This window comes from Lynx rufus, unplaced genomic scaffold (assembly GCF_022079265.1).
Source record: "Lynx rufus isolate CCGP_SWC_20201006 ecotype Redwood Valley unplaced genomic scaffold, mLynRuf1.p SCAF_8, whole genome shotgun sequence".
Taxonomy (NCBI): Eukaryota; Metazoa; Chordata; class Mammalia; order Carnivora; family Felidae; genus Lynx; species Lynx rufus.
Window position 1 is genome coordinate 114,346,847 of NW_025814896.1, and position 24,597 is coordinate 114,371,443.

Below are 24,597 nucleotides of genomic sequence, written 5' to 3' on the forward strand. Positions count from 1 at the left end.
CCAAAATAAAAAGCTTCTGCACAGCAAGGGAAACAATCAGCAAAACTAAAAGGCAACGGACAGAATGGGAGAAGATATTTGCAAGTGACATATCAGATAAAGGGTTAGTGTCCAAAATCTATAAAGAACTTATCAAACTCAACACCCAAAACACAAATAATCCAGTGAAGAAATGGGCAAAAGACATGAATAGACACTTCTCCAAAGAAGACATCCAGATGGCCAACTGACACATGAAAAAACGCTCCACATCACTCATCATCAGGGAAATACAAATCAAAACCACAATGAGATACCACCTCACACCTGTCAGAATGGCTAACATTAACAACTCAGGCAACAACAGATGTTGGCGAGGATGCAGAGAAAGAGGATCTCTTTTGCATTGCTGGTGGCAATGCAAGCTGGTGCAGTCACTCTGGAAAACGGTATGGAAGTTCCTCAGAAAACTAAAAATAGAACTACCCTACGACCCAGCAACTGCACTCCTAGGCATTTATCCAAGGGATACAGGTGTGCTGTTTCAAAGGGACACATGCACCCCCATGTTTATAGCAGCACTATTGACAATAGCTAAAGTATGGAAAGAGCCCAAATGTCCATTGGTGGATGAATGGATAAAGAAGATGTGGTATATATGTACAATGGAGTATGACTTGGTAATCAAAAAGAAGGAACTCGTGCCATTTGCAACTACGTGGATGGAACTGGAGGCTATTATGCTAAGTGAAATTAGTCAGAGGAAGACAAAAATCATATGACTTCACTCATATGAGAACTTTAAGAGACAAAACAGATGAACATAAGGGAAGGGAAACAAAAATAATATAAAAACAGGGAGGGGGACAAAACAGAAGAGACTCATAAATATGGAGAACAAACAGAGGGTTACTGGAGGGGTGGTGGGAGGGGGGTGGGCTAAATGGGTAAGGGGCATTAAGAAATCTACTCCTGAAATCATTGTTGCACTATATGCTAACTAATTCGGATGTAAATTTTAAAAAATAAAAAATAAAATTTAAAAGAAAAATTTGACCAGGGTCTCATCATGCAGGAGTTCCTCATATCGTTCTTACAATTATTAAAAAAAAAAAAAAGGTATTTGTACTTTTTAAATGTTTATTTATTTTTGACAGAGAGAAAGAAGAAGGAAGGGGCAAAGAGAGAAGGGGACAGAGGATTCAAGGCAGGCTCTGTGCTGACAGTGGAGAGCCTGATGCGGGGCTCGAACTCGCAAATGGGGAGATTATGACCTGAGATGAAGCCAGATGCTTAACCAAAACTAAGCTACCTAAACACCCCCAAAAATAAATTTTTTAAAATATCAGTTTCATTGGCTTCATGAAATCCTACATCTTTTGTAACATTTTTAATTTTTCTTGGCAATCAATTTGCATCATGGTTATTAGTTTATTAGAATGAAAAGAGATGCTATTTAGTCACTGGATGAAAATAAACATTAGTATTAAATGGAGATGATGCCTGAATGCAGATTAATTTTGATTATTTTTGCATTAGGATGAATTTTATCTCCTTACACATTCTGTACCTGTGGAACCACATCTTATTAACTCTTATATTGCCTCTTTAAATACTCATCATTGGGGCGCCTGGGTGGCGCAGTCGGTTAAGCGTCCGACTTCAGCCAGGTCACGATCTCGCGGTCCGTGAGTTCGAGCCCCGCGTCGGGCTCTGGGCTGATGGCTCGGAGCCTGGAGCCTGTTTCCGATTCTGTGTCTCCCTCTCTCTCTGCCCCTCCCCCGTTCATGCTCTGTCTCTCTCTGTCCCCAAAATAAATAAACGTTGAAAAAAAAAAAAAATAAATAAATAAATAAATAAATACTCATCATAAACCTTTGCTGCAAGTCGTATTATTACCCTCTTTTGCAGATGATGAAAATGAAGTTTAGAGGTGAGATGTGATGTAATAAGAAGTACATATTTAGTGTTCATCCCTGGTTCCTAGCATGGAGTTTCTAAAACCCTCATAACTTCCTCCAGAACTCTCATAACTCTCATGCTTCCTTAAAAGAGCATCTGTTGTTATTCCTAATCCCCTCGCACCATTCCTCAGGCCAAGACACCGAGGTGACTCCTGAAGGATGGGAGCTAGCTGACACAGGAACCAACCAGGCAGTTTTGGGGCTGGAACTCTGAGCCACACTCCCACCCTCAGTGGAGGGGAGCAGGGCTGGGGAATGAGTTATTCACCAATGGCCAATGACTTAATCAATCATGCCTACATTAACAGAAGCTCCATAAAAACCCTAAAACAAATAGATTTAGCGAGTTTCCAGGTTGGTGCACCTACCACATGCTGAGAGGGTGATGCACCCCAAATTCCACAAGGAGAGAAGCTCCTGTGCTCAGGATGCTTCCAGACCTCGCCCTAAGTGCCTCTGCATCTGGCTGTTCATCTGTACCCTTTATAATATCCTTTATAATAAACCACTAATAGTAAGTAAAGCTTCCCTGAGTTCTGTGACCATTCTAGCAAATTATCAGACCCCAGGAGGGAGTCAGAACCCACGATTTACAGCCAGTCAGTCAGAAGTACCAGACTTGAGATTGGCATCTACAGGAGAGGACAGTGGTGTAGGTCTGAGCCCTTAACCTAGGGCGTATGAACTAATTCCAGGAAGTGTCAGAATTGAATTAAAGTGTAGGACACCCAGTTGATACCCATAGGGAAGTGGAGAAATGCCTGGTGTGGAAGACCCACACATCCGGTGGGAGAAGTGTTGTAAGCAGAGGAACAGTTTTCCCTAGGTTAAATAATGCGGTCACAGAGCTACTAAGTGACACAGCTGGGCTTTGGAGCCAAATGAACTCTAGAACCTATACCCTAAATAATACCAAAATGAACAAAATGAAAGCTATCTCATTCTCTTATATATATAACACAGATGTATGCTTTTTAATAGCAATAGAGAGTTGGGAGAATAACAAGAATTGTCACATGAATTCTCACCTGCGTCTGCCTCATTGCCCGTTCCACTCGGCGTGTGCTTCCTCTCTCAAGTTTCGTCCGGAGGATCAAGGCTGATGTCTGAATGGCCCAAAACTTTGGTTGTGAAAGCAAAAACTGTCAGCAGAGGAAAAAAAAACACCACCACAAAAAGAAGGGATAAGCTCAGTGATCGCTCTCTGATTAAATCAGTACAAAACTCATTCGTCCAAAAATATCAGAATACAACTGGAGATTTGAAAATCTTCTCTGTAAAAAATAGTAATAAAACATGTGCTGTCAAGTATTTTTGTGAAGAGTGTGTTCATTTGAGCAGTCATTACTTAACCTAGTGGATCCAATCTATTGAATAAATCCCTTAAGGAACAAATCAAAATCTTTCCAGATAAAACAGTGGGCAGAGTATATCACAACAGGAATTAATAAGTCTTTTATTTCATGAGTTATTTAAAAAATGTGAGAAAATAAACCACCTAAAAATATCTTTCTCAAATATGAAATAAATTTTTAAGAATCACCCAAACTCAAGCATAAAAACAAACCATTAGAAATCTCATAACTTTTCACTTAAAAAATATCCTAATTCACACATGCAAATGCAAATCAAACTTTAAGTACACAGAATGCCTAAGAATTAAGTTGTTCACTTAAAGGCAAAAGATCTTTCTTTCTACACATATTACAGAAAACAATACTAAAATGTATGAGAATGCTTTCTGGCCTTGGTTAGGGTAGTGAGTCTCCGATTTAGTTAAAATGCTTTCCTAGAGGGCACATCTTAACAAAGACTGGCCTAAAACAAAACCTCAAATATACAAGTACTGGGTCCTAACCCCAGAAAGCTGTGACTGCCAAGCATTCAGAGAATGGAGTAGAAACCACTGAATATGACAACAGATGTACTGGGAAAAAATAAAAGTTCTAGGTGAGTGAAATGGGCAAAATGTATGACAGTGAGAATGCATTAGGCGCTACTTGATGTAACGAACACAATTTTCACTCTGCTCCTGATCTAGAATCCAACACTGTCTCCCCATGATCATTCACAACTGTAACTTTCAGTCAAGATTGCTGCAAAACAAGGGAAAATGCTTATTTGTCTGCCAGCTGACCATATCCTTGATCATTTGCTTGTTTCCAAAAGTCAGTGTAGAAAACACCCTAGTTAATTAAGAATCCAATTAATCATTCAAAACCAAGCTGCAGGTTAGAAGCACCTGAGAAGCTTTTGCCTTGTTTTGTTTTTTAAGTAAATCATATCTCTGAGAGCAGGATCTGGCAAAAGTGTTTTTTAAAACACTCCCCAGGTCATTCTAAACTGTAGTCAAGTTTAGGAACCACTAAGATACACAACTATTTATCTTTGGTCAAATTCATTTATAACTCCAAATTCTCATTAGAAGTTAGCAGGAAGACCTTCCATGAGCACCGCATGAGCTAACTGCCGGCCCCTTTAGGCATTTGAATTTTCAACTCCAAATCAAGACCAACTCCCTTACAATAAAAAGGAAAAGAAAGCACCAAAAGGTTCGACCGCTTGCTCTAAGCCACACATTTATTAGTAGCAAAAGCAGATTCTAATATCTGGCCTCTTGGTCTCCGGAACAACATCTTTATCTTGTTTTTTCAACATGTTCTCCAGACACGATTACCTCCTGGAAATGATGACACTACCCAGGAAAGAGTGGTAGAGCAACATGAGTGGAGGACACAGTAAGGAAGGCTGGGACACTGCTTTGCTAAGGGGGAGTGGGACGAGGAGTGAACAAAACCTCCACGAATAAGGGCGGAGGAGAATCAACAGAATGGGGTCTCACCAAAGTGTGTTCATTCATGGATTCACATGAGCACCCACTCTGTGCAAGGCCGTGTGCACAGGCCCCACAGACAAACTAGCAAGCAAGACAGACACAGTGGCTGCCCTCACAGAATCTACTTTCTAATGCAACATCTATTAGGTAATCTTATCCTTCTATAACTAACTGTGCAAATTATTTTATCCCCTTGAAATATGCTTTACCAGATTAATCTATACCCTTATCTCAGCCTTCAGTAACTAAAATCTGCAAGAATGGCTTCATCAACATAAATAGGTGTATGTGGCACTATAAAGAGATACACGATGAAGTATAAAAGACATAAAAAACCACTTAAAATGTGTAACATTATTTGATCTCAAGAATTTTCAAAGGAATGAACTCTCATCAAGTGAATCTGCAAAGTGATTCTACAACCCACAATGGGTCGCATCACTGCATTTTTTTCTCTTCACCTTATTAAAGGGACTGTCTCTGTAACCCTGTGACAGGACAGAAGAGTGCTGAGGGAAGGGCTCTGGAGAATAGCACGAACATTCTCCAAGCCAGCCAGAGCTTGCTCAGAATCCCAGCTTCACCATGTGAGGTGACCAGATGAGTGACCTTGGGAAGTTACTTGACCTCCTCTCTAAAACAGCAGTGGCAACTCCCATGTCTCACGGGTTGTGAGGATTAAATATGAATAGGTAAAGCTTAGCAAGCCTCTGAGTATCCACAGAAGTGGCCCCCTCCAGGATTTCTCCTCCTGTGATACCTTCTCTCACCCCTAACAGAAAGTCACCATCCAGAGTGAACACAGGTTGATGACACTAACCTCTGATAGGGTTCGGGACATGGTTTCGCCAAAACATGGCACCTGGGCATATTGAATATTTTAAGCCCAAGGAGTCTGAGAAACAGCAGAAGCAGGAAGATCACTCCGACCTTCCCCCTGCCCCTCTGCCCTGAAACAGGTCATAAAACCCACAAGGTGAGAGATATCCTACCTACACCCAGAAGAAAGGAGCATCCTTTACACTCACACTCTTCGACCTTGCACACTCCTCCATGATGCCCACTCTTCATCAGACTGAGCATAAAATACTCAGATTGAACTTTTTCAGGTCTTCTTTTCCTTATGAAGCCCCCCATGTCACAAAAAAACCTATACTACATAAATCTGTGTGCTTTTCTCCCGTTAATCCGTCAGGTTAATTTGCAGACCCAGCCCTAAAAAGGTGGAAGGAAACCTGTCCTCCCCTACAGCTCCCAACCGCACTGACCACTTTGTCAATGGTGTGTCAGGACACAGATCAGCTCAGGCCACGGGCTTGTCAGAGTTAAAGCCCAGCTTTAAGGTTTGCACACCAAGTAGGGGAGATATTTTACTGAGAGAAACAAAATCAGACTGTTTTCTGTGCTGGCATGAGAACAAGAGTTTGCCTGAGACTTTTATGCGAAGGTCAAGCAAAACATTCTCACTAAACACTGAGAATAAAATGCAATCTGACAAACGGACATTTGAAAAGCTTTAAAGAGGGAACTGGCTGGATAATGGTATCACTGAAGAATGCATATATCGTGTATCTGTTTGGCCGGGAGATATAAAGTCTTGGTTGGGAAAAGTCTTTCTAAAAGGAGGTAACTGCAGATAGGCTGTGTTTAATATATTTTATAGAACACTGCTGCCCACAAGGTAAGTCGGTCGTAATTAGGTAAAGAAAAAGAAAATTAAATGGGGGATATACACTATAATGCTCTGCCGACTTTGGAAGAAAATGTTATTTTTAAGACATTTCTGATCTAATAGTATAGCAAGCAAACCCAGTGGAGAGAGCACCCACCTAACCATCCAAGCAGCAGGCTGGCCAGTGAGGACTCAAGCTAGTCTGTGCAGATGGACAGGCAGGGCTGACCCAGGGTCTCCACCACATCCCGGACAGGAATTAATCTTTTTTTTTTTTTTTAATTTTTTTTTAAATTTTTTTTTCAACTTTTTTTTATTTATTTTTGGGACAGAGAGAGACAGAGCATGAATTGGGGAGGGGCAGAGAGAGAGGGAGACACAGAATCGGAAACAGGCTCCAGGCTCCGAGCCATCTGCCCAGAGCCTGACGCGGGGCTCGAACTCACGGACCGCGAGATCGTGACCTGGCTGAAGTCGGACGCTTAACCGACTGCGCCACCCAGGCGCCCCGGAATTAATCTTAATTCCACCCAATTTAGGACCTGAGAATGACCACTGCCTCGTATTGGATCTGTCTCACCCTTTGGGGGTCAGCTCAAACGTCACCTCCTGGGAAAACCTTTCTCAACCATCTTCCTGCATATCTCTGTCTGCATCCCATGATTCTCTGCCGCTGCATCCACGTTGGCTCCTTCAGGGCAGAGGCCCCAGCTATTCCGTCCACTAGTGCCTTACCTACAGCCTGGCACACTGCAAGTACTCAAAGAAAGAGATAAAGGGGAAGAAAGAGGAAATTTTTTTCTCTGTCATCATTTACACAGAGGCAAAACATTATGTACAAAGGTGCTTCTTCTGAAACAGAAATGTAAATGAACAGTGACTGGAGCTTATGAAAATCACCTGTTACATTTCTTTTTCTGAACAGAATTGGGAAAATACTCTCCCCCAATGACACAACATAGTAAATAATAATTGGGTACCATGAAATAATATTTTTATCACTATAATCCAGGTATACTGTGGCTTATATAGGTTTTGTGAAGCAGCTCAGAAACCTGAACTTTACTTTAAAGTATTTTTTTCTTTATAACGATATGCTCCAAATGCCAAATAAAAAAAGCTTACATGGGCGCCTGGGTGGCTCAGTCAGCTAAGCATCCGACTTCGGCTCAGGTCATGATCTCGCAGTTTTGTATGTTCGAGCCCCACGTCAGGCTCTGTGTTGACAGCTCTGAGCCTGGAGCCTGCTTCCAATTCTGTGTCTCCCTCTCTCTCTGCCCCTCCCCTGCTCACGCATGCTCTCGCGCTCTCTCTCTTTCAAAAAATAAACATTTAAAAAAATTGTTTTAATAGAAAGAAAATAAGTCATTGCTAAATTGTGGTATGCAACATGTTTTTAAAGAAGAGGCATGGCAAAGTGGAAAAATGTACTGAAAAAAGGAACTGGATCCTAGACCAGACTCTCCAACAATTAGCTGCATAACTCTTGGGAAAGGTACTATTTTTAGACCTCATTTTCCTCATGTATACAATGATGGGATTTGATTTAATGGTCTCTAAGGTTACTTTTAGCTATGAAGTTTTAATAAAATTCCATTTCTTTTATAGCAAATAAGGTGCCAAATAATTCATTACGATACTTTGTAAATATCTAGAAATTAAGCTGTTTCCTAAACTAGCATGGGTTGCTCTACCTTCCCAGACATTCTCTAAATGCCCTTAAATAAATGGATTAACTTCTTGACCTAAGATGTATCTTAGCTATAAAGAGGGGGGGAAAAAAGGACTAAAAGATGATCAAAGCTTATTTCACCTCCAAAATTCTGTCATAAGGAAGGGAAAACAATGACATGAATTCCCAAGTTCATCTTTGTCGAATTATGGTTAAGTTTTTAAATTAACATTAATTTGGTTGTAATTATTATAGACTTCATATTCACTACTCCACAAATAGGTTATTAAAAGCTAATGAAAGTTCTTTACTATCCAACTTAAAAGTACTTGAGAACAGCTAAACTTCTCAGATGCCAAAAATTAGTAAAATAAAGGAAGATGTTGACAAATACCAAATAGTGACTCATCAGATCATAAACAGTGGGGTGTCTTATATAAAAGAGGTTTTAAATAAGGACAGTTTCAGCATTGATAGGAAGCAATGAGTGACTGAATATACAGTACCTAAATATAGGCTGATAAAATTTTTTACTAGCCTAGGATTCTAGCTACCAATCATTTATGTGAGCAAAAACCAAAATACATTAGAGATTAACAGATTATGAAGTTTTTTTTTTTTTTTTTTTTATTTATTTTTGGGACAGAGAGAGACAGAGCATGAACGGGGGAGGGGCAGAGAGAGAGGGAAACACAGCATCGGAAACAGGCTCCAGGCTCCGAGCCATCAGCCCAGAGCCCGACGCGGGGCTCGAACTCACGGACCGCGAGATCGTGACCTGGCTGAAGTCGGACGCTTAACCGACTGCGCCACCCAGGCGCCCCCAGATTATGAAGTTTTAATGACTGTTCCATGTTCATGGCAGACACTTCACTATATCTTTGTATGGATAAGAAAATCTGGGCATTAAAAAAAAATCCTCAAAACACTAAATATAGGATTCCACATGATCCAGAAATTTTATTTCTGGATATATGCCCAAAAGAATTGAAAGGAGGGACTTGAATAGATATTTGCATATCAATGTTCAAGGCAGTGTTATTCGCAATAGCTAAAAGGGAGAAATAACTCACATATTCACTGACAGAAAAATGAATAAAACAAATTTGGGAGATACATACAAAGATTTATATATAAATTTCCTTATGTATAAAGAAATATTATTCAGCCATAAAATGGAAGGAGTTCTGATAGACACTACGACATGGGTGAACCCTGACGACCTTATGCTAAGTGAAATAAGCCTGACACAAAAGGACAAATATTTTATGACTGTGTGAGGTACCTAGAATAGTGAAACGCATAGAGACAGAAAACAGAATGGCAACTGCCATTCTAGGGCGAGGAAAGTATGAGAAGCTAGTGTTTAATAGGACAGAGTTTCAGTTTGGGGTGATAAAAAAATTCTGGAGGTGGAAAGTGCTGATAACTGCAGAACAGTGTAAATGTCCCTAATATCACTGAGCAGTAGACTTAAAAATTATTAAAAGAGTAAATATTAGGTTAAGAAAAATTTATGACAATATAAAAAGGATATATTTTACAAAATCATTACTTACAAGGTCCTTAAAAAGAACAGTCTTACATTCAAGTTCAGTGTTGCTAAAGACTTAAAAAGAAAACCTAAGATAAAAAAATAAGCTCAAACTACTATTTCACTGTTTCTTTTTCTAAAGTCACTAATGATATTTGGATGAAACATCTTATATGCATATTCAACATCTCCCAAATTTCAGAATTTGTCTCACAAAAAAGATGGGCTATTTTAGTGCATGAAAATATGTCTCTGTATAATTAAGTTATAGTAAACACACTCTATTTTTAATCTTCTGTTTCTATTTCCTCCAAAAAATACATTTTTTGAGGATATCAAATACTATACATTGCTAATTCTTACAATCTCTATTTTGCTTCTAATATTCCACTTAGTTCTCGGAAATGTTCTGTAAATTTCTAAATATTTGTATCTAAAGTTGGCTCTAAATAAGAGAAATTACTACAAGGCTGATAACAGGAGAGTCAGCTTCTTGTTCTGAGGGAAATACAGTTACAACTCAACTGTAAAAGCCTGGACAACAGTAGTTTTTTTGTTTTGTTTTGTTTTGTTTTGTTTTGTTTTTAGGAATTTATTTTAATCACCCTATGCCCATCATGACAAGTGCCCTCCTTAATCCCCATCACCTATTTCACCCACCCACTCCCACCTCCCCTCTGGTAACCATCAGTTTGTTCTCTAAAGTTAAGACTGTTTCTTGGTATGCCTCTCTCTCTTTTTTCCCCTTTGCTCATTTGTTTCTTAAATTCCATATATGAGCGAAATCATACGGTATTTGTCTTTCTCTGACTGACATACTTCAGTTAGCATTATATTCTCTAGCTCCATCCATGTCATGGCAAATGACAAGATTTCATTCTTTTTTATGGCTGAATAATGTCCATCTATATCTATATCTATATATATCACTTCTTTATCTGTTCATCTATTGATGGACGCGGGATGCTTCCATGGTGTAACTACTGTAAATAATGCTGCTATAAACATAGGGTTTATGTATCCCTTTAAATTAGTGTTTTCATATTCTTAGGGTAAATACCCAGTAGTGCAACTGCTAGATTGTAGGGTAGTTCTATTTTTAACTTTTTGAAGAAACTCCACACTGCTTTCCAGAGTGGCTGCACCAGTTTGCACTCCCACCAACAGTGCACGAGCGTTCCTTTTACTCCACATCCTTGCCAACACCTGGTGTTTCTTGCATTTTTTATTTTAGCCATTCTGACAGGTGTGAGGTCATAGCTCTTTGTAGTTTTGATTTGCACTTCTCTGATGACAAATGATGTTGAGCATCTCTTCATGTGTCTGTTGGCCATCTCTATGTCTCTTTTAGAGAACTGTCTGTTCATGTCTTCCACCCATTTTTAATTGGACTATTTGTTTTTGGGGTGCTGAGTTTTAGAAGTTCTTTATGTATTTTGGATAGTAACCCTTTATCAGATAAGTAATTTTCAAATATCTTCTTCCATTCTGTAGGCTGCCTGTTTTGTTGTTTCCTTTGCTGCGCAGAAGCTTTTTGTTTTGTAGTTCCAATAGTTTATTTTTCCTTTTATTTCCCTTGCCGAAGGAGACATATCTAGAAAGATGTTGTTAGGGCTGATGTCAGAGAAATTATTGCCTGTGCTCTCTTCTAGGATTTTTATGCTTTCAGGTCTCATGTTTAGGTCGTTAATCCATTTTGAGTTTATTTTTGTGTAGGGTGTAAGAAAGTGGTCCAGTTTCATTCTTTTGCATGTTGCTGTCCAGTTTTCCCAACACCATTTGTTAAAGAGACTTTTTCCCTTTGGATATTCTTTCTTGCTTTGCTGAAGATTAATTGACCCTAAAGATGTGGGTTCATTTCTGGGTTTTCTATTCTGTTCCATTAATCTATTGTCCACTTTCGAACCAGCACGATACTGTTTTGATTACTATAGCTTTGTAGTAGTCCAGAATTGTGATGCCTCCAGCTTTGCTTTGCTTTTTCAACATTGCTTTGGCTATCTGGGGTCTTTTGTGGTTCCATTTTAGGATTGTTGCTCTGATTCTGTGAAAATGCTGTTGGTATTTTGATAGGGATTACATTAGATGTATAGATTGCTTTGGGTAGTATAGTCATTTAAAATATTTGTTTTTCCGGGGCAACTGAGTGGCTCAGTCAGTTAAGCGTCCAACTACAGCTCGGGTCATGATCTCACGGTTCATGAGTTCGAGCCCCACGTTGGGCTCTGTGCTGACAGCTCAGAGCCTAGAGCCTGTTTCAGATTCTGTGTCTCCCCCTCTCTCTGCCCCTCCCATGCTCATGCCCTGTCTCCCTCTGTCTCTCAATAATAAATATCAAAAAAATTTTTTTAATATTTTTTTTTCCACTCATTGAGCATGGAATGTCTTTCCATTTCTCTGCGTCCTCTTCAATTTCTTTTATCAGTGTTCTACAGTTTTCAGAGTACAGGTCTTTCACCTCTTTGGTTAGGTTTATTCCTAGGTATCTTATTATTTTTGGTAAAATTGTAAATGGGATTGTTGTCTTAATTTCTCTTTCTGCTGCTTCATTATTGGTGTACAGAACTGCCAGATTTCTGTAGATTGATTTTGTGTCTGTGACTTTACTGAATTCGTTAGTATCATGTCACGGGCACACAGTGAAAGTTTTACCTCTTCCTTACTGATCTGGAAGCCCCGACAACGGTTCTTCAGTAGGATTTTATTCATCCTGCAGGAGAGTAAGCTGCCGTTTTTCTGAAGGCAAGGAGCACACCAACACCCTTAAAATTTCCCTTAAAATGGAAATCACTCAAAACCCAAATTAACCTGTGATCATTTCCCCTAAGCTTTCTGGTAGTGCTCAACCTGCCGATGCACAGCTTAGCCACTTGCCCTTAAAAAGGCACAGATATTATTATCCTAAAGTCTGAAATGCTTCATCCCTCCTAGCTATGTGCACTGGCAAACAGCTGATGTGCACAGCAGCAAGCTTCCCCTTGCACAGATACTCAATTCATTAGAATTCTTCCCAAGTAATACAAACCCATCTATGTTTAAACCATGTCCTTGTAGACTTCAGGGTATCTGGCAGCTCCATCCTGATATCTGGTGAAATATTTAAACAGCATTAAGTTGAAAATAACTGCTTATACATTACTGTTAGAACAGCATACTGTTCTATCTCTGTTGTACCAGAGAAATCCTTACAACCAAAAATGTTACATTTATTTGTCTTTGTTAAGATAAACAAAAACGGGCGCCTGGGTGGCTCAGTCGGTTAAGCGTCTGACATTGGCTCAGGTCATGATCTCACAGTTTGTGAGTTCGAGCCTCGCGTTGGGCTCTGTGCTCACAGCTCAGAGCCTAGAGCCTGCTTCAGATTCTGTCTCCCTCTCTCTCTGCTCCTCCCCTGCTCACGCTCTGTCTCTGTCTCTCTCTCTCAAAAATAAACATTAAACACATGTAAAAAAAAACATATAGAATCTAGATACAAGGCAAAAATGTGTTGTGAGAATAAGCTTTGAATGATGCTTCTGAGTTGTTTTGCAAGAAACTGTCACTTTTTTCATATAGTCATGAGTAGGTCATCCTGCATCTTAATGCTTTTCTAGCATTGATAGGTTTAAAGAAATAAATCAGATTATTCCCAAGCAAAGCACTAATGTAAACGATAAGTTTGGAAGTTCATAGTTTATCTTCACATAGATTACATGGAAGAGAGATTCAAACATTTAATACATCCACACAAGAAAGTGGAATGAAATTATTCACAGTCAGAAAGAAATTATTTTTTTATTTTTTATTTTATTTATTTTGAGAGAGAGAGATTGTGAGTGGGGAAGGAGCAGAGAAAGAGGGAGAATCTCAAGCAGGCTCCACACCTCAGTATAGAGCCTGTGTGGGGCTCGAACTCATGAAATCATAAGATCATGACCTGAACCAAAATCAAGAGCCGGACACAATCAACTGAGCCACCTAGGCGCCCCAGAAAGAAATTGTTTTTATAAAAGAGATTCTAGTTTGCTTAAAATGTGCTGAGAAAGGGTGCTTTGTTAACATTCATTTTCTTAAAAAATACTCTTCTTTCAGAATACTCAAAGAATGACCATTGCAACTCATCTGACCATGAATGTCAATGCCCTATGGGACTCTTTCCATGTATTTTTCAGTTTGATGTGGTGAAGAAATGGCTAATAATCCAATTTTTCCATTAATTAAAGCACTGCTTTTAGGGGTGCCTGGGTGTCTCAGTCGGTTAAGCATCTGGCTCTTGATTTCAGCTCAGGTCATGATCTCATGGTTTGTGAGATCAAGCCATGTCGGGCTCCATGTTTGCCGTATGGAGCCTGCTTGCGATTCTGTGTCTCTCTCTTTGCCTCTCTCTCTCTCTCTCTCTCTCTCTCTCTCTCTCTCAAAAATAAACTTTAAAAAAAAGTTAAAAACAAATATCGTTTATACAATTTATATAAGTGCACAGTGAATTTTCACAGACTGAACAGACATATGTAACTGGCGCTCAGATCAAGAGACATTACCAGATTCCTACTGTCCCCCTTGTGCTCTGTTCTGGTCACTCTCCTGCCCCTCTGGCAGGGTAACCACTGTGCTGACTTGTAACCCCAGAAGTCAGTGTGCATGCTTTTCTACTTTATACAAATATAATCACAGAGTATTCCTTTGGATCTGGTTTCTTCTGCTCCACATTATTGTGAAAGATTCATCCACAGAGTTGTAGAATATTCATGTTATTGCCACATAATATTCCATTACATGAATAGTTTATTTAACCATCATATCACTAATGGGCATCTATGCAGTTTCCACTTTGGGGCTGATACAAGCGTGCTATGGACATTCTAGATGAACTACCAGCATGTGTGGTTCACACACTCTGAGACATGTTCTTCAGGTGAACACGCACCAGTATTTCTGCTGACTATATACTTAAGAGTAGAATCGCTGTGTCATGGAGCATGAAGACATTTAGCTTTCCCAGTTCCTGCCAATCTTCTAAAAGGTTATTCCCCTCCACACTCTTACTAGAAATATTAGAGAGCTCTTGTTGCTTCACATCCTTGCAACACTCAACACAGTCTATTCTGAGTTTGAGCCATTCAGGTGGGTATGTAGTAGTATTTCATTATGGTTTTAATTTGCACTTCTCTGATGACTCATAAAGTTCGGCACCTTTTAACTATGTTAATGACCATTTAATGCTTCTTCATTAAGTCCTATTGAAGTCCTTTGTTTTTTCTATTGGGTTGTCAGAATTTTTCTTTAATAATTTGTTAACTATTTATATTTCCTGAACACAAGTACTCTTTTTGTTGGAAGAGGATATTATTTATATTCTTGACAAACATTCGTGTAACACATACAACATGCTGGCCAGGCACCAGTCTAAGGGCTTTACAAATATTAATGGTATCTTTTGATAAAGAGAAATGCTTAATATTAACATAGTCCAATTTATTGTTTTTGTTTTATGGTTACAGCTTCATTGTACTGTTTGTCCTAAGGTCACAAAGATGTTCCCCTGTGTTTTTTTCCTCTAAAAGTTTTACATTTTTGCTTTTCACTTTTATAAATTCAGTCTGGAATTGATTTTTGTATATACAGTATGATATAGGGGTTAAGACAGCTTTCTTAGATATGGATATAAATCATCTAATACCATTTATTGAAAAGCCTACTCGTTTCCATTGTACTGCAATGCCAACTTCATCATAAATCAGATGAACCGTGTCCGTATGGATCTGTTTCCGGACTCTCTATTTGTTCTACTGGTTGTTTCGTATTTTCTTATGTCAAAATGTCTTAATTCAATGCTTCTCAAACTTTGAAGTGCGTAAGAATAACGTAAAGAAATTGTTAAAACACAGACTCTCTGACCTCAACCCCAGAGATTCTGATTCAAAAAGGGGTTGAGATGGAGTTGGAGAAACTGCATTTCTAACAAGCTCCCAGGTGATGCCGATGCTGCCAGTCCAAGGACCGCCATATGGTAAGCAATGATCTGGATAATACAGTTTTATAACAGGGCTTGGTATCTGGCAATGTAAATACGCCAGCTCAGTTCTCCATGTCTGCCTTAGTGAGTCTTAGCCCTTTACATTTCCACATGAATTTTAAAGTCAGCATGAATTCCACAAAACCAAAAAACAACAGCAACAACTACTAAAACCACAAAAAATCAAAACTCAGGGATTGTGTTAGGGATCACATTCATTATATAGGTCCACTCGAGAAGACTTGAAATTTTCAAATGCTGAGTGCTCCATGATAGCAGATGCCCCATTGGGTTAAGCCTTCACTGATTTCTCCTAATAATGTTTTACAGATTTTAGTACAGAGGTCCCGTAAATCTTCTGATAGATTTATTTCTTGAAACTTCCTGTCTATGACATTATTGCAGGTGCTATCTTTTTTCCTCTTTTTAAGGTTTTTTAAAATTGTGGTAAAATACGTAGAACATAAAACTTAGCACCTTAACCATTTTTATGTGTACAGTAAAGTACATTTACATGGTGGTTCAGCTGATGTCCAGGACTCTTTTCATCTCGCAACGGAAACCCTGTACCAATAAACATCCCCAACTCTCTGCCCCTGGAAACCACCACTCTCCTTTCTGTTTCTGTGAATCTGACTATTCAAAGTACTTCAGGTAAGTGGAATCGTACAATTGTATATGCTGTTTTTTTTAAGTCCATTTATTTTTACTTGGAGTCTACGAATTCAAGTAATTTGATGAAACATCACCCCATGGAAGTATGACATATGCTGGTTAAAAATACAGTATAAAACAAACAAAAAAGAACCTTAAGAAATTTGGTGTGTTCAACTAGCAGACCTTTGAGAATCAGTACACTGCTGAAGAATGTTGTGTCATTTGCAACCAGACATTTGTATATGAAATGGAATACTCGCTTACTTGTGCACTTCAGGGCAAGGGTCAGAAACCACCGAAATGTGAGTGATAACATTTGCATGGCTGTTTTAAGAAAAGTTCTCTCGTTTCTCAACTCTCATTGACCAAAATCTATGAAAGGCGATTCACTGATCCAGTAAGCTTTCGTAAGTGTACAATTTTCATGTACTCTTTACAATATTACTTATCAGTAACATGACTTATTAATACTTATATCATAAATTTGTAATACATACTCTAAATATTTACTACGACTATGAAAGTTGAAATCAACTCTAGTAATATCTTCTGCTTACAGTTACAGTGTTTTATAAAAGCGAGAGAATCAATCCACTTCAGCAAGTGCTGAAAAGCAGGTATTTTGAGAGCAAAAGGAAGGCTGTTCTGCATGCCTCAGCAGGCGCTTATCACTTTAAGATACATCACCTGGGCTGGTGCTCAGACTCACACTAAAAAAGGACCTGTAATAATCCAACACCTAACGAAACTCAGCTAACAGTGTGAAATGAAAAAGCCAATGAATACCACCCTAAATCACGCTAAAAAAGTAAATCTTATTATGATACGCTATGTATACAGGCATCATTTTACACAGCTGACAATCCCACTACGTGAAACACTGCCATCATTCCCAGAAAAGTAGCAAAGAAAATTTTGTAACACCCTCAAAGAAACTCTGGAGTGTTGTTTCTATTAAAAACAAATTTCCTTTTCATTCTTATCACTGCATGTTTCCAATAATCTTCTTCCAGAGGTCACTGGGGTCCTTTACATGACAGCCAGCTGGTCTGCTCCTTTAAATGTGAAGGAAGGAGCTTTTAGATAGCTGCTTTTCTGCACATAAATCAAAGCCTACTCAGCGTTCTCTTTGTGGGTCCATAATTGTCTGGCTACACTCAAGCCAAATCAGATGGTGCCTACCCAGGTCAGGCTGACCTTACAAAAGCAAGGAACAAAGAAATACTATAAAAAGCAGAAGTATTCCCCCTTCCATAATGAACTATTCAAAACTGCATCCATTGTTAAATTCAGTATCAAATGACAGTAAGTTTAGAATTCTAAATTTAGTCTATAAATTATCCCCAGAAGGAGAACTACAGTCCAAATTCCCAGGCCTTACTCCAGAGGCCATTTAAAATCTGTCGCAAATCTGTTTTCCCCCAGGTCTCACTACTGCCCTAACCAAATCTTCCAATCCAGCTAACTGAACCCAGTACAATTCACCCTTCCCATCTCCTTGCCTTTGCTCTTGCTATCACTCCATCTAGACCCCAGCTGTCTTTCAAGGCCTGACTCAAATCTTCCCTTAGTGAACAAAGCCTTCTTTGCTCTGTCCTAAATACTTTCTTTTTTTGAGCAGTTAGGGGATTTGTTTATCTGTGCTATCAATTTGTAGTTTAAACTGCCTGGTATTGTCAATTATGTTTTCATAAGTTTATCTGACCTGAGCTAGATTAAAAATTCCTTGGGGCGCCTGGGTGGCTCAGTTAGTTGAGCATCTGACTTCGACTCAGGTCATGATCTCACATCGTGGGTTTGAGCCCCGCATCAGGCTCTGTGCTGACAGCCACAGCCTGGAGCCTGCTTCAGCTATGTCTCCCTCTCTCTCTGCTCCTACCCTGCTCACACTTGCGCGCGCTCTCTCAAAAATAAATAAAACATTAAAAATTAAAAAAAAAAAATCCAGGAAGACAAGTCTTACGTGTATACTTTGATTTCTTCCATAATATCTAGGAGCATACTCGGCAAATCCTGAGATTCCAAACCTCCTGTTACTACAATGCTCTCAAAGCTCTGTTCACTGCTCTGCAAATTTTCATATAGAAAGCAGACACCAGAGTGAGATCAAGCTGTTGGTCATGTGGCTGCCTCAAAAAATAAAGACCTTCTACATTCTGGAGATCCCAGTTCATCAGCTCTACCAGATTCACCTTCCACACTGTCATGAGAAACAGACCTATTTAAAACACACAAACTATTTTAAAGCTGAATTTTTCATCCTTAAGCACCATGTTAATTCATCACATCAGAAAGCCTAAGAACTTTCTTTAGCTTCAGTGATGGCCAAACGCATAAGCACAAAGACATGAGTTTGAACAAGACTCCTTAATATCAAATATATTACCAACTTAGCTATAAGTCCTATATATTTCTCCTTCTCTGGGGACTGTGAACCCTACTAAGGGTCTTTTCTTTCTTAAGTCTTTTTCTTCCATCTTCTATTAATGTTCCCCATCATCACTGATTCTGTTTCACACTAGCCTAATGAATGACAGTAACATTCACTTTATAAGTAAAATGTACACAGTGAAATCAGAACTGTTTATTCTTGAAAATGGTTTATCAGGGGCACCTGGGTGGCTCAGTCAGTTGAGGTCTGACTTCAGCTCTGGTCATAATCTCATGGTTTGTGGGTTTGAGCCCTATGCCAAGCTCTCTGCTCTCAGCGCAGAGCCTGCTTCAGATCCTCTGTCCCCCTCTCGGCTCATGCTCGCTCTCTCTCTCTCTCTCTCTCTCAAAAAAGTAAACATAAAAAAAATTTTATCAAGTAACATTTAAATGATCTTCCCATTGCTCAAAATAATTTTTAGATATCATGTTTTTATTATTTGATACACACAGAAGATTATAAGTAGCTAAAGTTTAAGTTATAAAGTATAATAATATAAACACTTGTGAATCTGGGACTTTTTTTCAACTTTTCATTACATTTATAAAACCCGGGGCGCCTGGGTGGCGCAGTCGGTTAAGCGTCCGACTTCAGCCAGGTCACGATCTCGCGGTCCGTCAGTTCGAGCCCCGCGTCAGGCTCTGGGCTGATGGCTCAGAGCCTGGAGCCTGTTTCCGATTCTGTGTCTCCCTCTCTCTCTGCCCCTCCCCCGTTCATGCTCTGTCTCTCTCTGTCCCAAAAATAAATAAACGTCGAAAAAAAAATAAAAAAAAAATAAACCCACCCACATTGTTGCTTAGCTATAGTTAATTTATTTTCACTTCCCTGTTGTATAATATTTCACAACTGTCATATAAAATATTACAATTTGGGGGCGCTTGGCTGGCTCAGTCTGTAGAGCATGCAACTCTTGATCTCAGAGTTGTAAATTGAAGCCCCACATAGAGCTTACTTAAAATAAATAAATAAATAAATAAATAAATAAGAAATAAGAATAAGAATAAAATACCACAATTTATTTATCCTTTCTCCTATCAGCAAACATTTAGCTTGTTGCCAGTTTGTCTGCCACGATGACAAACATTACCATTATTAAACATCCGTACATGTATCTACTGATGGAGATGGAAGCACTTCTTAGGTATACTTCTAAGTCTGCAACTTCTGAAACACCTGTTACACACACCTTCCTGGTGTTTTATCACCTCTCTATGATGTGGATAAGCATGGGTTGCATTTTTTAAATTCTGGTTTTCAGTTTCAAATTACTTGTAAAAGTTGTATTTTCCCTCTCCAATCATAAAAGTCTAAGAATAGAAGTTGTTCGACTACCTTTGTGATTAGCACATGCTTTACTTCTTTCAACATCCCCATAGCCAGTCTATATTATGAATCAGAAAACCACAATTTTTCCTTTAGCCTGCTTCTTGTCTTTGTTGACTCTCAGTCATGGTGGCTTGCTTTCTCTTCTCTGTTGATCTTTAACTGTGAGCTCATTGCTCAGTTTTAATTTGGGACTGTTGATGTTTTCCTCCAAAGAAACTGGTTTCTGCTGCCACGCAAGCCACACCATGAATTTAGGATTCCTTCAGACTTGTTTGAGGGTCTTGGCTTAGTAGAAAGTTCTGAAAGCACTATTAGGTCAGATAATTCCATTCCTCACAACTGCCACTGATCTCTGATCATGGGAGCCTCTGATCTCTGGCCCATGAGTCCCCCTTTTAATCTATATCTTTAGGTTTACTTCTTAATGGCTCCCTATTTCCTTCACTACTAAAGACAAGGTGGGGTAAGCCACAAGGTTGAAACCCAGTAAGAGACAGAGGCAGGTTTAAAGAAGTTTAACGGTGATTTGAACATGTCCCAGAGAGCTGGCTTATTATCTTCAACTCCAAATAGAAATGGTTAACTAGCCATGAGGCAGTGATGGGCTTACTCATTTTCTGTATAGTTTTGTGCCAGAGGTTTTTTCCTTTAACTTTTCATTTTCAGATTTGTTTTCTTCAGAGAAGTTTCAAGGATAAGACATACAACGAATTCCTGTATACTCTTCAACTCTTTGATTGCCACACAATCAATAGTTTAATCTCCAGACCTGATATAGATTCTACTCGAATGGCATTTACAGACTTTAAAGAATTAAATTCTATTAATTAGCTATTTTTATATCCATTAACAGAGAAGTTGCTTGAAATCATGTATTAATACCTCATCGTATTTTAGAAGATGCCAATTCCTATGCTATTTTTATACACAAGTTTCTGGCCCAATGAATTGTTTGTTTTGTTTGTTTGTTGTTTCTGCTGACTCTTGATCATGAGGGGCGAAAAATTCAACTCAACAAATCAGTGACCTGTGTTAGGTGCTAAGGGTCAAAAGTACCACAAGTGGAGCTCTAAACAGTATATTCCTCCACCTGAATTTGGAGTTTCTTTTTTAATGTTTATTTATTTATTTTTGAGAAAGCAGGTCAGTACGTTCAGGGGGGAGGGGCAGAGGGTGAGGGAGAGAGAGAATCCCAAGCAAGCTCTGCATTGTCAGTGCAGAGCCCAATGCATGACTCCATCCCACAAACTGTGAGATCATGACCTGAGCCGAAATCAAGAGTTGGATGCTTAACTGACTGAGCCCCCCAAGAGCAACCTAGAGTTTCTTTTGAACAGTAGTTTCCAAAAATATTTGAGGGAAATTACCCTGATTTTGCCTTATATAAAAAAAAGTAAAATTGATACTAAATGTGAACACTGAGCAACCTCCCTTTGGGAATTTGTTCTCCTACATTCTTTCCACTTAACACATCAGGTAGGCTGAGTATTTCATGTTGTAGTTCTGAAACTGACGACCTATCTACACTGAAGTCAAAATCTATCTTAATAAACTCATCAATCTTAAATATTATAGTTCTAAATAACACCTACACATTTTCCCTTATTGAAATATATGACAGGCACAACAAAATAAACCCATTATTTGGCATAGACTTTGCTGTTTTCACAAATGTATACACCTATGCAACAACCATGAAAATCAAGATATACAAATTTCCATCAGCTCAAAAAGCTCCCTGGCAATCAATCTGTGACCTATTCTCTGTCATTATGATTTAGTTTTCTCTACTCTAGAATTCCAACTAAATGGAATCAGGCTTTTTAACTCAAAATCGTGTTTTTCAGATTCACTCACACTGTTGCATGTATCAGTATTCCATTTCTTTTCATTGCTCCGTATCAATTCTTTAGCTGGATGTACTCTAGTTTATCACTCACTTGTTGATGGACATTTGGGTTTTTCCAGCTTTAAGCTATTACGAATTAAACAGCTATGAACATCTGTAGATAAGTCTTTGTGGGACATTTATTTTCATTTCTCATAAGTAAATACCTAGAGGTAGCACTGATGATTAACTCTATGAGAAAATGCCAAACTGTGTTCCACACTGGTTGTACCATTTTACATTACATTGTATCTACAATGGATAAGACTTCCAACTACCCCACACAGTATTAAGTCTTTTAAGTGGTATAAAGTGGTGTCTCGTGGTTTTAAAATGCATTTTCCCAATGACTACTGGTATTAAGCATCATTCATACTCTTGTTGGTCATTCATGTATCTGTGGTGGAAGATCTGGTTCAAACCTTCTCCATTTTTCATTGCTTTATCCTATTATTGAGTTGGAAGAGATCTTTATTCTGAAAACAAGACTTTTATGAGATATATGTACTGTGAATATTTGCTCAGTCTGAATCTTGTCTTTTCATTTTCTTAATGATGTCCTTCAAAGAGCAGATTTTAATTTTAATGAAGTTCAATATAACTTTCTATCCAATTCTATTATGGTTCATGCACTTAGCATCCTAGCTGAAAATTGCCCATTACCTCACTGTTACAACAATTTTACTTTAAGGAATTGAAGGAAATAGAGGTCAATGACTGACTTTTATATATATTTTTCCTTTGTGGTTTCTTTATTGATCCATAGACTAACTATGTTGCTTAATTATTTGGTTTCCAAATACTTGGGAATTTTTCTAGATATCTAACAGTTATTTAGAGAATATATTCCATATGATGTACATTTTTTTATTGAGATTTTTTTACTGGCCCAGTATATGGTCTTGTTGAACATACCATGTGCACTTAAAAAAAAAAAAGGTATTCTGACTGCACTGTTCTATAAATATCAATTAGGTCCAGTTGGTTCATAGTATTGTCCAAATTAACTATGTATTTATGCAGTGTTTTTGTCAAGCTGTTCTATTAACTGCTGAGAGAGGAATGTTAAAATAAGTATGATTGTGGTATTGTCTATTTCTCACTTTAAATTTGTCAACTTTTGCTTCAGACGTTATGTAGCTGTTATTATGCACATATACATTTATGATTATTATGTCTTCTTGGAAAATTCTCCCTTTATTATTATGAAATAGCTCTCTCTGTCTCTGGAAGTATTCTTTATAACAAAGCCCTTTTATTTTATATTAATTTAGCAAATCTAAATTGTATCTTTTTATACTTAATGTTTGCATAGGATAATATTTTCTATCCATTTTTTTCAACCTGAGCCTTTATATTTAAAATACAACTCTTAGAAAGACCATATAGTTATATCTTGTTGGTTGTTGCTTTTTTTTTTTTTTTCATTCTCACAACCTTGGACTTTTATTTGGAGTATTTATCCATTAACATTTAATATAATTATAGATATGGTTGAATGTATTTGTTATCCTATTGTACCGCCATTCCTGCTTCTTTTTGGGTTATTCAAAAATACTTCAGATTGCCATTTTAACTTATCATTGGATTTTTAGCTAGATGCTTTTGCACTTTTTTATAATTTTTAAAAAATTTTTAAGTAGGCTCCACACCCAACATGGGGCTTAAACTCATGACCCTGAGATCCAGAGTCGCATCTTGATCCAGCTCTACCAACTGGGCCAGCCAAGCCCCCCCAGATGCTTTTGCATTTTTAAGTGGTTGCTCTAGAATAGCAGTATCTTTACTTGTCCACAATGTATTTAGAATTAATAGTGTAATCCTTCACATAAAATGTAGAAAACTTATAATCATCTAGGTCTGTTTATCCACCTTTGCATGCTTTCTACATAGTTCAGAAAATACCAACAGAGAATTTCATAATTTGTTTCAAATAGAAATATATATATATTAAAGGTATTATAAGGACAATGATGCTCTTTTATATTTATCTAGATGTTTTATCATTTCAGATGTTCTTTAATTCTCACTGAACATTGAAGCTTCTGAATGAATTTTTTTTCACTTCATCCTAAAGAATTTCCTTTAGTATTTTTTTATAGTACAGACCTGCTGACAACGAATTCTTAGGTTTCTTTTATCTAAAAAAGTCTTCAGGGGCACCTGGGTGGCTCAGTCGGTTAAGTGTCTGACCTCAGCTCAGGTCATGATCTCACGGCTCATGAGTTTGAGCCCCGCTTCAGGCTCTGTGCTGGCAGCTCGGAGCCTGGAGCCTGGAGCCTGGAGCCTGCTTTGGATTCTGTGTCTCCTTCTTTCTCTGCCCTTCTCCCACTGATGCTCTGACTCTCTCTCAAAAATAAACAAACATTTAAGAAATTGAACAAAATAAAAAATAAAAAGTAAAAAGGTCTTCATTTGGCCATAATTCTTTAAAGATATTTTTACTAAATACAGAATTCTGGGTTGAGCACTTTAAAAATGTTGCTCCATGGTCTTCTGCCCTCTATAGTTCCTGAGAAGAAGTTAGAGATCTTTGCAATCTTTGTTTTCCCTTACTTATTGTGTCATTTTTCTCTATTTCTTATCAAGACATTCTCTTTATGTTCCATCTTAGCAGACTGACTATCACATACATAGGCTTTATTT

The 24,597-nt window shown here is 38.3% G+C and overlaps 1 protein-coding gene across 1 annotated transcript in view; it reads right to left on the minus strand.

Annotated features, from left to right (window-relative positions):
• The window catches only part of TTC27 (tetratricopeptide repeat domain 27), a 186,203-nt gene that overhangs the window by 111,942 nt on the left and 49,664 nt on the right, over positions 1-24,597 (minus strand). The window contains exon 10 of the mRNA XM_047068790.1: positions 2,972-3,085. Within this exon, the coding sequence (XP_046924746.1) occupies positions 2,972-3,085 (114 nt within the window). The remainder of the gene's footprint in view (positions 1-2,971; positions 3,086-24,597) is intronic.